This window comes from Alnus glutinosa, chromosome 2, assembly GCF_958979055.1.
Source record: "Alnus glutinosa chromosome 2, dhAlnGlut1.1, whole genome shotgun sequence".
NCBI lineage: Eukaryota > Viridiplantae > Streptophyta > Magnoliopsida > Fagales > Betulaceae > Alnus > Alnus glutinosa.
Window position 1 is genome coordinate 10,092,757 of NC_084887.1, and position 14,794 is coordinate 10,107,550.

The 14,794-nt window shown below is 31.3% G+C and overlaps 1 protein-coding gene across 1 annotated transcript; it reads left to right on the plus strand.

Moving 5' to 3' along the window:
• The first annotated feature begins 12,014 nt into the window (after nucleotides 1–12,014).
• LOC133861576 (signaling peptide TAXIMIN 2) lies at nucleotides 12,015–13,300 on the plus strand. The gene is made up of 2 exons (XM_062297368.1): nucleotides 12,015–12,191; nucleotides 12,996–13,300. The coding sequence occupies exons 1-2, from the start codon at nucleotides 12,094–12,096 to the stop codon at nucleotides 13,117–13,119; spliced, it is 222 nt and encodes a 73-aa protein (XP_062153352.1). The 5' UTR covers nucleotides 12,015–12,093; the 3' UTR covers nucleotides 13,120–13,300.
• Nucleotides 13,301–14,794: the final 1,494 nt, after the last annotated feature.

Sequence of the window (14,794 nt, forward strand, 5' to 3'; positions counted from 1 at the left end):
ATAATATATATATATATATATATATATATATATATATATTCAAAAGTAATATGTATATATGTTTATTTTATGTTTTGAGAATGTTTTAAAATAAATTTATTTAAGAGTATTAAATGAAGATAGTCACATTAGGGAAAAAGAGAAAGTATAGTTGGCATTTATAAGACCCAACATACTTTAAGCATTTAAAGTAATACTTGGGTGTATGCATTTATGTGTATACTCTAGTACCATGCAAAGCATTGGATGCACACGCTCATGTGGCAGTGGCTTGTAGCCTGTAGGGCGTTAGTGGTGCACTTGGCATGAAGCATTAGAGCTCGGAGCAATCTAATCATATGACCATTTAATTTTGGATGGTCACGATCATTCAATCTGGTAGTTTGATCTAGACCATAGGATCCTTCCTAGGTAGATCCAGTGGTTAAACTTATTAGACTATCATTAAAGTAAACTGTAAGATCAAATCACTTTTGATCTAACGGTTGAGATTAAATAATAACGATCTAATAATTATTATTAAATATTCATTGATCAGAATATTTGATCTGATGATCAGAATTAAGTGTCTATTAAAATAACAGTTTATGACTATTATTTTAGTAGTTATAGACGGTTGAATTAGCAGTTCTGTACTTAAATTTTGAGTCTCTCTTGCTATAATAGAAGATCAAACTAACATAGGATTCCAGGCTTCAATGTATCATGAAAAAATATTTGTTGTAATTTTTTCCGTACCATTTCTAACATGGGCAAATAATTTTTTAAGAAAAAACAAGATTATTACGCACGTTTTTACTTTCATCTAACTTTTACTGCCGGCCGTACTGGCCTATTTGACCAGTTGAACGTGAGCCCGTATAGTCCCGTGTTCACAAGGGTACTGAAATGAAACTTTGATTCCCGCTTGTCACGCGCGTGAATAAGACATGGATAGAAATGGGACGAGGGCTATTGATTGTGACAATTCTTGTATAGAATATTCTTTAGATCATGATAAGAAGAGTAATGCTAAAAGTTTTAACTAATTTTTATTTTTAAAAAAATAAAATTAAGGGTTGATTAGGAGTATTACATTAATGTTGTAGGATAATTATATGATAAAAATATGGTATTTAGCATTACTCTAATAATAAGTGTCATACAATTTCATTTTACCTTAACTATAGGGATTGAACCAAAATTTTTTGTGTTGGGAATCCAAACCTATTGTAAATAAATAGATAGATAGATACATATAGTCTCTATATGTGTTGCACGCATGTGTTTCTGTAAAATATAAGTATACAAGTCTTAAACTTAATCTATAATAAGTCATAAGTCATAAATGTATACAAAATTAATGTCTATAAAATCATATATATTGTTAAAGCTACAAGTCTATAACTATGGGTGTATATGCGGACAGATATTAACTGCCCTCATCCGTTATCTGCACATGCGGATATAAATACGGTTAGCAAAAATCATTATCCGCATGTACGGATAAGCATACCCTTTATATATAATAAATAAATAAATAATATATATATATATATATACACACACACAACACAACGTCATCGACATTCACTTATGAATGTGTTATATTTAGACAATTTATGTTTTTATGTTATGAATTTGTAATATATATATATATTTTGGATTTGTAATTTATGTTTTTTTATGTTTGTTGGCTTGATTGTTATGCTCATTGAATCATGAATAGAAAAAACATAAAAATGTTTCTTGTGAGCATTCATTATTATGAATATTTTGAGATCGTATCAATCATCCTTATTTTTTCTTTTTCTTTTTCTAGGCTCTAAATGTTTTCAATTTTGCATTATATTTTGAAAACAAGTCCAAAATACTAAAAAATGGGTCAAAATTATTTTTAAAATCATTTAAAATAGGCTCATTACTTATTTGCGGATAGCGGATATACAATAACCATAATAACCGCGTAGATGCGGATAGTAAAAAAATGATGCGAATGCATTATGGCACTCTATTATTTTACTATACACCATTGTTTTAAAATCCAACTGTTATTTTTAAATTAAATAATTGAAATTTTGTTTTATGAATATTTACTGTCAACCCAATATTTATCACTTTACTATTTACCATATTTGATCACATTTTAAAAGTTGTAGATACTGGTGCGACAAATTTAAAATAATAACATATTCATCATTTTTTAAAGCAGGGGAAGGAATTTCTTTTCTGCAATGAAAAAAAAAAAGAGGTGACCACCCTAACAGTACTACCGGGGTCGGGTGGGGGGTTGTTCTATTAGGGTGGCTGACCACCCTAAGGGGAATGAGTTTTGTTTTTTGGATTTTATTATTTTTGTGTCTTTTTTTTGGAAAAAAATCTTTTTAAAGCTAAGGTAGTGTAGGTCATTCATGTGTTGCAGCAAATGAATGAATGAATAAAAATGGTCATTTTATTCTAATTTCTTGTATTCGTAATAATATTTATTTATATTCCCAGGTAATCAACGTTCCAGTGTACTAAACATATCCTAAAAATTATACAAAATATTGACCAAGCGATATTAATAACCTTACAATTTACATGATGCTTAAGAATAAAACAAACATGGTAATTTTATATTCCTTGAAACCCTATTCTAATCATTTCCAAATGTATTTTTGATCATTTAAATTCTTAGCCATCACATTCTTATTAATGTGGATGCGGGAGAACGTTAAAAGTATAGATGGCAGGCTGCCATGATCAAGTTCATAACTATTCAAAGTATCTTCAGAATTAGTAATTAAAATATCTAGTGAAAAAACGTAAATTTATATTTTAGTTACTTTTTTTTTTATGCACACTCTAATGAATTCTCTATTTTACTTTTTATTTTATTTAATATTATTTTACAGAGTCTTTTTTTTTTTTTTTTTGGAAGAAGAAGACAAAGAAAAAAAAAAGAAAAAAAAAAAATCAATATTTTACTGAAGTAGTGTGCTACAGTAAATAGCCAGAAGTGCATGGCTATTTAAATAGTTAGTCAACTGGAGAAAAAAAATAGCTCATATTAATTAAATATAGCTATTATAAACTATTTGACTAGTCTGATAAAGATGCTATAATGTTAACATCCATATGCTAGTCAATGTTGTAAAAGTCTCTTCTTTATAAGGGTGTTGTATCACCAATTCCACAACCTCTCCCATAATTCTTTGGAAAAAAGTGGGATAAGTGTACGTGACCGGTGGAGATCTAGTTTTCATTGTTAAATTATTCGATTTATAATTTCCTATCAAGATAAGGTATTGAATTAAGTAAATAATAACTTAACATTGAGGTCCTAAGTTTGATGACTCCACTAAGTTTACCTCTATTTTAATTAAATATTAATTGGGGCATGTTATTTGCACTTCAAGTGCACAACAGGGACACAACACCCCCTCACATGGGGGTGAGTTCCAGTGTGTGGAGCCCACCCCCATGTAACCCACCTGGATTTGATTCTTGTACAACACCAATACAACAACTGTACAACAACCCCTCACATGAGGGTGGAACCCAGTATGTGGGACCCACCCTCATGTGAGGGATTGTTGTACAGTTGTTGTATTGATGTTTTAAATCTAACATTTTCCGTAACCCACCCCCATATGAGAGGGTGTTGTGTACCTGAAGTGCAAATAGCATTTTCCATATTAATTTACGTATTGGAGTCCACTTGTTTAAAAAAAGTTTCGAGATTATTAACACGATCGAGTATCCTAAACCTAAATGCTGGCGAGCTCCATCTTTGGAAATATCTTCCAAATTTGAAAACGATTTTTTTTTTTAAGAAAAAAAAAAAAAGGAATTCAGCAAGGAGAGAAAATGTTTCAAGAAAATGCATTTGACCATTTAAAAGTTTCTGCCTCACATAATCTTAATGATCTCTTTCCTCCACTTCAACCAAAGCACATTCAGGATGAAATTAAATTTCCTTTCAAGGTTAGTGACACTTTTTTTTTTTTTTTTGTTTAACTTAGATTCTCATTACCAATATGAAGTTGAAGCACCGACACTGGTTTAGTAATTTCAAGAGAATTCCCATGAAGTTAAGAAAATACTAGGGAATAGGAATTGAGTTCGAATCCCATAACGAGAATTATTCTTTTTTTTATTAGTGTTAATCAACTTGAGTTTTACTAATGTATTGGTGAGGTTGAATCAGATTATAACTCAATTGTTCTTGAAGGTGTGCTTGTTCTTCGTCGTCCATGCTCCTTCTAAACCATCTTCAGCGAGTACTTGGTAATGCTCACGTAGAATGCTCGCAACTTCTTTTTTAATTAGAAAATAAAAAAATAAAAAAATTGAAGCACTGTGTCCTACCCATTTCAAATGTTAGAAGAGAAGCTTCAAATCACACAAAAAATCTGACAGCATGGCTTGGTACGGATCTTAGATCTTGATGAACTTAATGTTGTCGCCCACCTCCAACCTTCAGAGATGTACGTCCTTGAGACATCTTTGGTACTCGCCATGTCACTTAGCCGAGTTTTACGGATCAGAATCTTTATAATTATTTATTTGAATTTTAAAAAAAATTGAATATATGATTATGAGAGATTATTTAGAGTAATGTTAAAGTATCTTTGATGTTTTCTCGGTGTACATCTAAAATGGCATAGATATAATTTTTTTATTAAAAAATTGCATCTATGTCATCCAAAAGGACGTAAATGTAATTTTTTTAATTACATATATGTCATTCCAGATATACACTAGGAGAATACCAGGAGATGCTCTAGTATTATTAGACTATTTATAGAATTCACATGACCAAATAAAAATTAGTTGTCCAATCACTTATCTAGTCAGGTAGATCTCATAAGTAGTCTCTAACAATCACCTGCTCCGCTGTTCGAATTCTTTTAAATTCGAACAAATAATTGTAAAAGATTCTAATTCGAGTTCAAAACTTGACATACTCTTTATATGTATATTCGAGTTCAAAACAAATAAATTTATTAAATATAATGTATATAAAAAATATACAAAATATATGTATATATAAAGAGTATGAGAATGGAGTTAATAACCCCATTCGCATATCTTAAAACCGTTATTCACATCTGCATACACTAATAGTGTTTTTGTTAACGTTATCTGCATCCACATGACATGTGAATAAGGATTGAGATAAAATATTTAGGACCATGTTTGATCTAAACTTGTACAAATCTTTTCATTTTCCAATCAATCCAAATCATTTTTCTTCAATGGTCAATTTTTAAAGAATTTATTGTAAACATTTTTCAGAAATGAATCTATTCTATTCACATGAGGAAACTTGCAACAATATCTCTATCTCAATTTAAAGCAACAATAAATAATAAAATAAAAATGGAGTCTTTATCTAAAGAAATGCCTTGGGAAAGGACGGATGTAATTAATCGTAACATATATAAGCTGTGTTGGTAAATAATTACTGGCCACATATGAAGGGTGCATTACATTGGTGGACTTTTAGAATATTGAGAAAAAATACTTTGGTTTTGAATTACCACAACTTTTTTATTTATTTATTTTTTAAATTTTGAGGGGTTATTTTAAATTGATTATAGGCCATATGGATATATAAATTATAAAGGGGCCATGAGAGGGACATTTCGCAAATGGATTCTTTTGTAGTACTACTAAAAAGGACATAAGCCATGAATATTGGTCCTATTAGACATGGTCATACATGTCACAAATGGGGTCCTCCAAACAGAAATAATTGTTGTTGCCGGTGATTTGGTTCGAAATCGAATCCATCTTTCTCAATCAATTGGGTCAATTACAAAGAGGTCCCCCATCCCTCTAAAAACAATCCAAATCCCTACCTAGCCCTCACCTGGCCCACCTCTTCAATAATTCAACCCCATTTGGGAACATCTTCTTCTCAACTCACTTTCCATTTCTGGACTGTATTTTAGTTCAACTTAATTTACATTCAGTAATTATATATGAATATATTTCTCCTTTTCTTTTATTATCTTCTTTTATTTTTTATTTTTTATTTTTTTCTTTTGAATTCTGAATGAATAAATTTCAGTATGATGATATTATGCAGAAACTTGTAGCAGATAGATAGATAGATAGATAGACAGACAAAATTTAGGATTAAGGCCGGCCGGTTTCAGTTGATATAATTATGAAGCATGTATTAAATCATAATTTATTTATCTCTAAAGTTGAAGTTTATAGAAAATAGTAGATTTAATTAATAATTTAAATTATATCGTAACACTCCCCTTCACGTGTGAAATTGTATTAAGAATCTTAAAAAATGGTAAACTTAGAACGTACCTGTTTGTAATTGTATTAAGAATCTTAAAAAATGCTTTTAGTATATAAAAAACTTAAAAATCATTTTTTTTTTTCTAAAACAAAAATTCTATTTTTTCAACGTATTTTCACATAAGCTTTTAATCATTTAAATTATATTCTACCAATATTTATTGAACACGTACTGAATATGTCCATGATTTTGATCGAGTTGCTATGTGGGACTGTTAATGTTTCCTGACGTGATAGCTATTGAAACAATGGTACAGGCACGACATATCCCATTGACATGCAGTACATGCATGCAATCATAATATATGAAAATCTCTTATGATTATTGATTATGTAAAAGTTATATATCTACTGAAGGGATTGGCTTATCTTCCACTATAAAATATTTGTCTCATTTGATGTGAATGTCATTCAAAAAAGTAGGGGGATGAAGAAAAATCTGAAGCAACAGATCAACGGTACTGATTTAGACACAGAATGATCCTCAAGTAGTTTTCTGTTTTAAAGCCTAAAATCAATAACCTTAAGAGTTACAATATAATCTACTACCTAGAGCAGCAAATAAATGATTAAATTTGTAAAAATATATAATAGGGGATTTATGAAAGAAAAGAAAAGAGAGCCAAAACTGAAAGAGAAGACGATTGATGAAGACCGTAAATCATGGTGACATAGAAAATATATAATAAATATTTTAAAAAAATTTACTATTTTTTATGATATTATAAATCTTATGGGAGAAAACGACAATATGATGAAGTAATGGGGACTTATAAAAACTAATAATACTCTAAGGAAATAAGCGAAAGAGAGAAAGACACATAGATCGATCATTATAAGGTGGTTCGACCTATAACCTACATCTATACATTAAAATTTTATTTGAATACAATGATCTGTATTTATAGAGCTTTAGGTATTTGAATAAGTTGAAATATAATCAAATCAATTAAATCTCTTTGGTTTAGGATAACTTAGCTAAATCATGAAGAATTTCTATCGTTATGGGACTGAATTATTGGGAAAATAATATTAAGTTCCATGGTGCAATGATGAGTAGATTTTAGCTGTTGGATGAAGTTGAAAGTTCGACATGGAGGACTAAATAATAGAAGGCGGGGTTTTGTCTGTAACAGGAAATATATGATATTTTAAGAACAAGGTCGAAATCATCTGAAGATATGTGTGGTGGAGAAGAACTTTTTGTCTTTCTTGCAAGTGTTTTCTGAATGGGTTTTGTGGTAAGGAGTGTTTTGTTTGCGAATGATCGAATCGATGCATGTGTCAGCACACAGAGAGAGAGAGAGAGTTTTTTGTAAGTACGTACAGTGGCTCCAATGACGGTAGGAGGCACGAGTCAACTGCAAGTCAAACTTATGGGGGGTTCATGACATTAATTTATGAGCAACTAAATTTTTCACCGATTCCAAGTTTGTTCGCAGTATAGTAGGATAATTAAATTTATTTCTTTTTATTAAATTAAATTTTTAAAATTAATAGTGATTTAATATAATATCATAATAAATATTTTAAGTTTGAATCTTTATCTCTCTCATTTACCTCTCTTTTTAATTAAATATTCTACATGTTGGGTATCACGTATTAAAATTGAGTTTGAACCCTCACGTGAGAGGAAGTGTTAAAGTATATGATTAAATGATTAAATTTATCTCTTCTTATTAGTTTAAATTTTGCTTTGGCTTAAAAGTCAGGAATTTTTCAAAAAATAAAAATAAAAATAAAATAAGGGAGTAGGAGGATGATACAAATTAAAGCTAGCTGTAATTGACAATGAATTGCAGTTTGGAGTTTGGAGAAGGGTACGGTAAATATGCTTCTCAATGATCGATCACCATGGAGGACTAAAATTGTTTGGTAAAATTTTCTGGAAATTTTTTTTGTGTTTTCAAAAAATAATAATAAACATGTTTATTTTGAGAAAACACAAACATATGCGTTGAGCTCATAAAATTCTTACTTAAAAAAAAGAGTGATCGTGCGGCCACCCTTAACATAGAAGAAAGGACACTCCTATCCTCTGTTGGGAGTGGTCATGTGACCATAAATCTTTATTTTTATTTTTATTTTATAAACTAATAATAAGTCGGCCCCTAAATTTAAAATTTCGCATGTGCTTCTCAAAATATTCATATAAGAAGGGGTGAAAAGCTTTCTAAAAATTGTTTTTCTTTTCTTTTCTTTCTGTTTTATAAAAAGTATTTTCTGTTTGGTTTTTTGAAAAGCAATGTTTTGTGTGAATTATTTGTTAAATGTTTTGAACTGAAAAGTATTTTTAGTTTTAAAAAGCGAAAAAAATAAATAAATAAAACTTTGCCACATTGGATTCTTAAAATTTTCATCAAATTTTGAAGAACAACTCCACCTTTTAAAATTAAAAGAACCACTTTTTAAAAAACACCCTACATCTCATTCTTTATTTTGGAGAATGACTCATTTTTTAATTTTTTTATTATTTCTTTTAAGCTAAGAGATAGAATAATTAAAGAGAGGAGTAGAGTTTGGAGGGAAAAATTAATAAAATAAGAGATAAAGGAGTCTTCCTTCATATTTTCTTTAACACAAAGGATAATTAAAAAGACCATTAAAGAGTATGGATGTGGATGCTTTAATCCGTGGCAATCTTGAAGAAACTAAGTAAGCTTTGCCCTTGGGAAATTACGATGCTACATAACCTAAAGAGAAATGTTATATGCTTTATATCCTTATTGGGTTGATGAAAACTGTCGCATTAACCCATTAAGATAAACAACATTAAGTAACGTAAATGTATGAGAAAATTGAGTTATATTTAATAAAATTAATGTTAATTTAGGGGGAGGGGTGACTATATAGGCCATGCCCCCCTCAATTCTAAATAAAAAATAAAAAAATAGGTATAAAGTAAAAATTGTAAGATAAAAAATAAAAATTTAGCCTATTGACTCTTACCAACAAATTTTTTTGGTCATTGGCCCTTGCCCATAAGAGATTCTGGTTCCGTCCCTGTACACTCCCGTCTCAATCCCATTCTATTGGGCTGACATCACAAAGCCCATCAAGCTTTGGATCATCGCTTGTTAAAACAAATAACATTAAAAGTAGACAGACAGTGCCCATTACTTTTTAATATAACTTTGCACAAGACTGTTGAATGGACTTGATTGTCCTTTTTGTTTTGGGCCAGGTGTATGTTTTCGGGGTAGGCTTACTTTTTTCTTTTTTCTTCTTTTTTTTTTTTTTTTTTTTTTAAAAAATTTTTTTTTTTAATTTTTTTTTTTATTATTCTGCTTACTTTTTTTAATACTTGGTCTTGAGGTAGGCTTACGCTTCAAACTGGCTATTTAGTATTCAGGTAACGCTTGGGCTGCAATTGGGCCGAGAACTTCAGCCTAAAGAATAAGATACTACAATAAAATATATTGGGCCTGCTAGCTATGGTCCAGTTCTAATTGGAGCTGGATCCCATTGCAATTAGGGCATGTGTCCTACAACAGAAAACAAAGAATACGTATCTCAATTTCAATAGATTTAATTACAATCCAAACTTGACCCAAACCGAATCCAATCTCAAGTAAATAATAATAATAATAAAAAAGAGTCAGGTCATTAAATTGTTTAAGACTATCTTTTATTCTAAAGCAATTTACTTAAAAGAAAAGAAAAAAAAAGGAAAAAAAAAAAACCATATTTATAGGAATGGGAGAATTTTACCCATTCCAAGAGACACTAATGTACATCACCCATTTCTATAATTAAGATTTATTCATGCTATGTGTGAGTTTTTCTGAGGATTTATAAAATAATGGGCTTACGGTATTTCTAACATTTCTATTGAGCCCGTTTGGCAACTTACCTTTTTTTTTTAAAAAAAAAAAAAAAGGAAAAAAAAGTCAAAACGCATTTTTTACATTACCAAATAACTTAATTTACTTTTCTCTCAAAAAAAAAAAAACCAAAAAAAAAAAAAAATTCAAATCTCATTTCGCATTTATATCACATCAATCAATTCTTATTACTCTCTTAAAAAAGTCAAACTATTTTCTTCACTTTTCTCTCACAATAAATTCAAAACTCTTTTCGCCTTTATATCACAAATTCACATCAATAAAATCTTATTATTATTCCCCCAAAAAAATTGAGAATGCTTTGTTTCTAAATTAAGTGTAATTTTCCTTTGTTATACACAACATCAACCCAAGGTAAGTGCGAAAAAAAGATTTATTATGGTTATTTGCTGAAAGAGAGCGAAAATGAAAGCTTTGGTTGTAGAGAAGGCCGAAGGGAAGCACTAGGCTTCCCTCCTCCCTTGGTGTTTTAGTGTTTCGTTTCTTTAGATTACGATAGGTGTTCCTTTCTATCTTAGGGCATCTTCGGCACCTTGGAGGAGAGGGGGGTTTTTATTCTCATCTTGTTTGTAGGATGGAGAAGTTGTTTTTATGTTTATTTGTTCTGCTTTCTTCTGTTGGTTAGTTGGGGTGTACTAACGGAGGATCCCAGTTTGATGCGTGAAGTCTGGTGCTAATGTTGAATCAGAGTGGGTCTCCATAAAAAGTCAAGATTTGTGTTTCGGTGGAAGGGTCTCCATTAGGGGTGAGAAGATCTTTCTGGAGAGGACGAACGAATCTTAAAGATAGTTTTCACCCATACTGAAATCCAGAAGAGCAAGGATTCTCAGGGATTTGGCGGTTTTGCTTGGTTTTGTTGGATCTGAAGTTATTACAGGATGTGGATGTTGGATTTGTTGGAACCAATGGAGCCGATCGGTAGGCAAGTTTTCTCCATGGAAGCCTGCAGTGACGACGGCCAATGGATCTCTAATGGAAGGGAGGTTTGGGTGAATGAGCGGTTATGTTTCTTTAGTAATTGCTCTCTTGCACAAGGGCATCAGGCCGAGGATTTCGGAAAAGCTATAGTGTTGAAACTGTCCGATTTTTATGGAAATTATTTCGGTGTCTTAACAATTTGTGCATCCAAACCGTCGAGCAAAAAGGGGAAGTGGGGGAATTGGTTTTGGCCCCTCCGACCAGTACAGTTGAAGTTGTTCCTGTTTCTTTGTTTGTAGTTTGTTTTCCTTTGCAGTCTGCTCTGTTTTTTAAAATAAAAACATGGTTTGTAAAAGTTATTTTATAGTTCAGAATGTATGTTATTTCTTAGATCAAGTAGATGTTTATGTCCCGTAGATGCATCTTCTATTGTCTAGGTTATTTTTTAGCAGCTGTAGTCTGTTATGGTTTGAGTCTGACTTTGCCTGCGTAGAGGGAACTCTACCCTTTGTGTCTCTAACTTAGTTTATTAGGAAATCTTTATAACCTTGGACATTTGACCGTATTTTAATTTTTTATATATATATTGAAAGGGATCTTTGAAGAAAAAAAAAAAAGGTGTAATTTTCCTTGGTCAAAACTATAACCAGGTCAACTCAAAAGCCTAATCAAATTCTACAATATGAAAAACATGTCGACACGTAGTGACCGGGATTCTGATTTGCGACCAAACAAGAAATAGGGCCGAAGCTTCCGAAGACCAATTTCCCCAAAGTACCCAACAACTTCTAGAAACATGAGAGAGCCTCCTGACACTACTGAATAACATTTCAATATTTTTCAAAAGGGTACTTCTGTCCACATGGAAGTCTACGAAGGCGGTAGTTATTTTCCGCGTCTGAGGCGGCACATCGCTGTATACTTCCTTTGAACGCACATTTTATTTGTCAACAACAAATCCCCCGCAAAAACTCACAACAAAGAAATTTCACAGGGAGAGAGAGAGAGAGAGAGAGAGAGAGAGAGAGAGAGAGAGAGAGAGAGAATGGGAGATTGCAGGCCATTGGGTTTCTTGCTGGGACTGCCTTTTGCACTGGTGGCATTGTTGTTATCCGTTGTGGGTGCAGTTGTGTGGGTTATTGGGTGAGTTTTCTTTTGTTTTCTTCTTCTTTTGCTCGATCTTGTTCTCTTCGATGCCTTTCATATATCCATATATTCATGCTGTTTTTTCTGTTTTTTCTTCATTTAATATATATAGTTTCCTCCTGATCTTGATTCTCTTAGTGAAACCTAAATCATCAAGGAAACATTTGTCCCCTTCTGTAAATTCTTAGATTGCACCATAGATCTTTCTTCTACTGCATTTTTCATACCCTAACTCCCTAAGCCAATATTTCTAACATTCCTATGAATTGAATTGCATATGTTCTTTAAGTATACATATTAATACAGCTGGGAAAACTCACTTACCCCGTGAAGCATAGGAGCTTTTGCAATCATCGAAATTTAAAAATTTGTAATTTTTAGTATTCCAATAATTTTCTCCTTTTGTTAAAATACCCAAAATACCCCTAAAAAAAACTCAAAATTCCTAAGGGTCTGGTGCCAACGGAGGCCAGGCTATGGGTCAGCAGATCCAATAAACCATGTGGGTGATTTTTTATTTTTTTTTTATTTTTTTTTCAAAAAAGAAACGGGGGACAAAATGAGAAAATTGTTGGGATGCCGACGACGTAAATTTTTAAACTTTGAAGGTATGATTGGGAAAGCGCTTATACTTAAGGGATAAGTGAAGTTTATTTTTTTATTTTTCATTTTTAATGACGGGAAACCCTTTGAAGGCAGCATCATTTCGAATACCCCAAACCAAATAAGTGAAGTTTTTCCTAATATATATTATATTTGTTGATTGGTTTTTTTATCTTGTTTATTAATTTTGAATGGCAGGTCTGTGCTGAGTTGCTTGTGCCCATGCTGCATATGTTGTACCGGACTTGCGAATATGGCTATGGCTCTTGTGAAGCTTCCTGTGAAAATCCTTAGATGGTTCACTCGTCAGATTCCTTGTTAGCACTTAATTTATTATTCCTTCTGGTTTTTTTTTTTTTCTTGCTTAAATGGCTCTTCAGAAATTAATTAATTAATTCGTTTCTTTATTAGTTTGTAATTTCTTTGCTGGGTTTAGGGCAATACAGAACTTGTATTAATTGCTAACACTATATTTTCAATTCGTTATATTTGGTCCAATTTCAGTTGCTGTGTGGTTTAGGTAAAAAGATTAATAGCAATAATATTTAGTATTTGAATTCACAAATTGTAGAATTTATTTTTTTCTTAAAAAAAGGAAAAAGAAAAGAAACACAGCAGAGAAGCTTGTTCCATGTCTTTTGACTTTTGATCATCATATTTGATTGTCCTATATCATATAGTTCGTGATTTCTTTAAGCATGGACAATAGATGGGTCTCTCATGTGCGCGAAGGGGTGAGCAAATTATCTGACTATCGCTTACCGACTGCTTATCGAACCAAACCGAACCATCGTCAACCGCCTATCAACTAATTTTGGTTCGGTTAAAATTTTAACTGACTTACCGAACCAAACCGCGTTTTAACCGACCGATTAACCGAACTGACATAAAACAAAACGACGTCTTTTTAGTAAGAACGAAATGTTTGATCTTTTTATTATTATTATTATTTTTCTTTAAAAAAATAAAAACGACGTCATTTCATTACTTATGTTAACCGAATGTTAACCGATTTAACCACTTAACCAACCACCTATTAACCGATATTTTCGAAAATATTGTTTGTCAGATTGAAGTCGATGAATTAACCGACTTAACCAACAAAATGGGTTAACCGACTGGATTAACCACCTATCGAACCAATACCTACCCCTACTAATTGTTATAACTTTTCATGAAATGTCACTTCCCATCAAAAATATCATTTCATTGATACTTTTTCAATTAAACCACCCATTTAGGCCCACTTAATTTTGACTTTATAAATCAGGACTCTTTCATCCAAGCCTAAGTGTGTTCTCTTGTCAAATGTGGTTCACATATGGCCCGATTAAACATTAGGCTGTAACATTCTTCCACTTGAACTATATTGACAGGAAAAAGAATATTTTCAAAAAGTATTTTATAAATTATAATTTTTCTAAAAAAAACCTATATTAATAAAACACTTAAAGATAGTACATTTACAGTATGTGTAAATAACCATACGTGCGCATTTTATTAAAACTATCATGATATAATTTTAAGCCAAACTTTATATTTGATTACCTAAGAATATGATAATATGAACCACGGCAGAGATATACCTGTAAATGGCATAAACCCTTCCATGATCACAATATTCACCAAATTCTAGCAATCAAATCTTTATGGGTTAATTCTTTTTTATGAATGGTTTTCTCATGAAATCTACTCATTGGTCAAACTTTCTGCCATACAAGATATCATAAGCAGAAAAATAATTAAAATATGTCTCAAAATGTGCACAAATAGTACATCAACTAGAATTATATCTTAATAGACCCATATAACCTACATGATCTTTGTACAATCCTGGGGATAACTTCGTAGTAAAAGGGTCTGCAACCATAAGCACAGTACTGATGTACTAATTGAAATCTTATGCTCATTACATTTCTCTTTTATGACAAGATATTTTACTTCCATGTGCTTATTTCCATTAGATACATTGCTATTATTTATTGAGGAAACTATTG

Bases quoted from the DNA above. Each gene is read 5' to 3' on its own strand.
- LOC133861576 (XM_062297368.1), top strand. From the start codon at position 12,094: ATGGGAGATTGCAGGCCATTGGGTTTCTTGCTGGGACTGCCTTTTGCA. The intron at 12,192-12,995 runs GTGAGTTTTCTT...TTTGAATGGCAG, and splicing joins GCAGTTGTGTGGGTTATTGG to GTCTGTGCTGAGTTGCTTGT.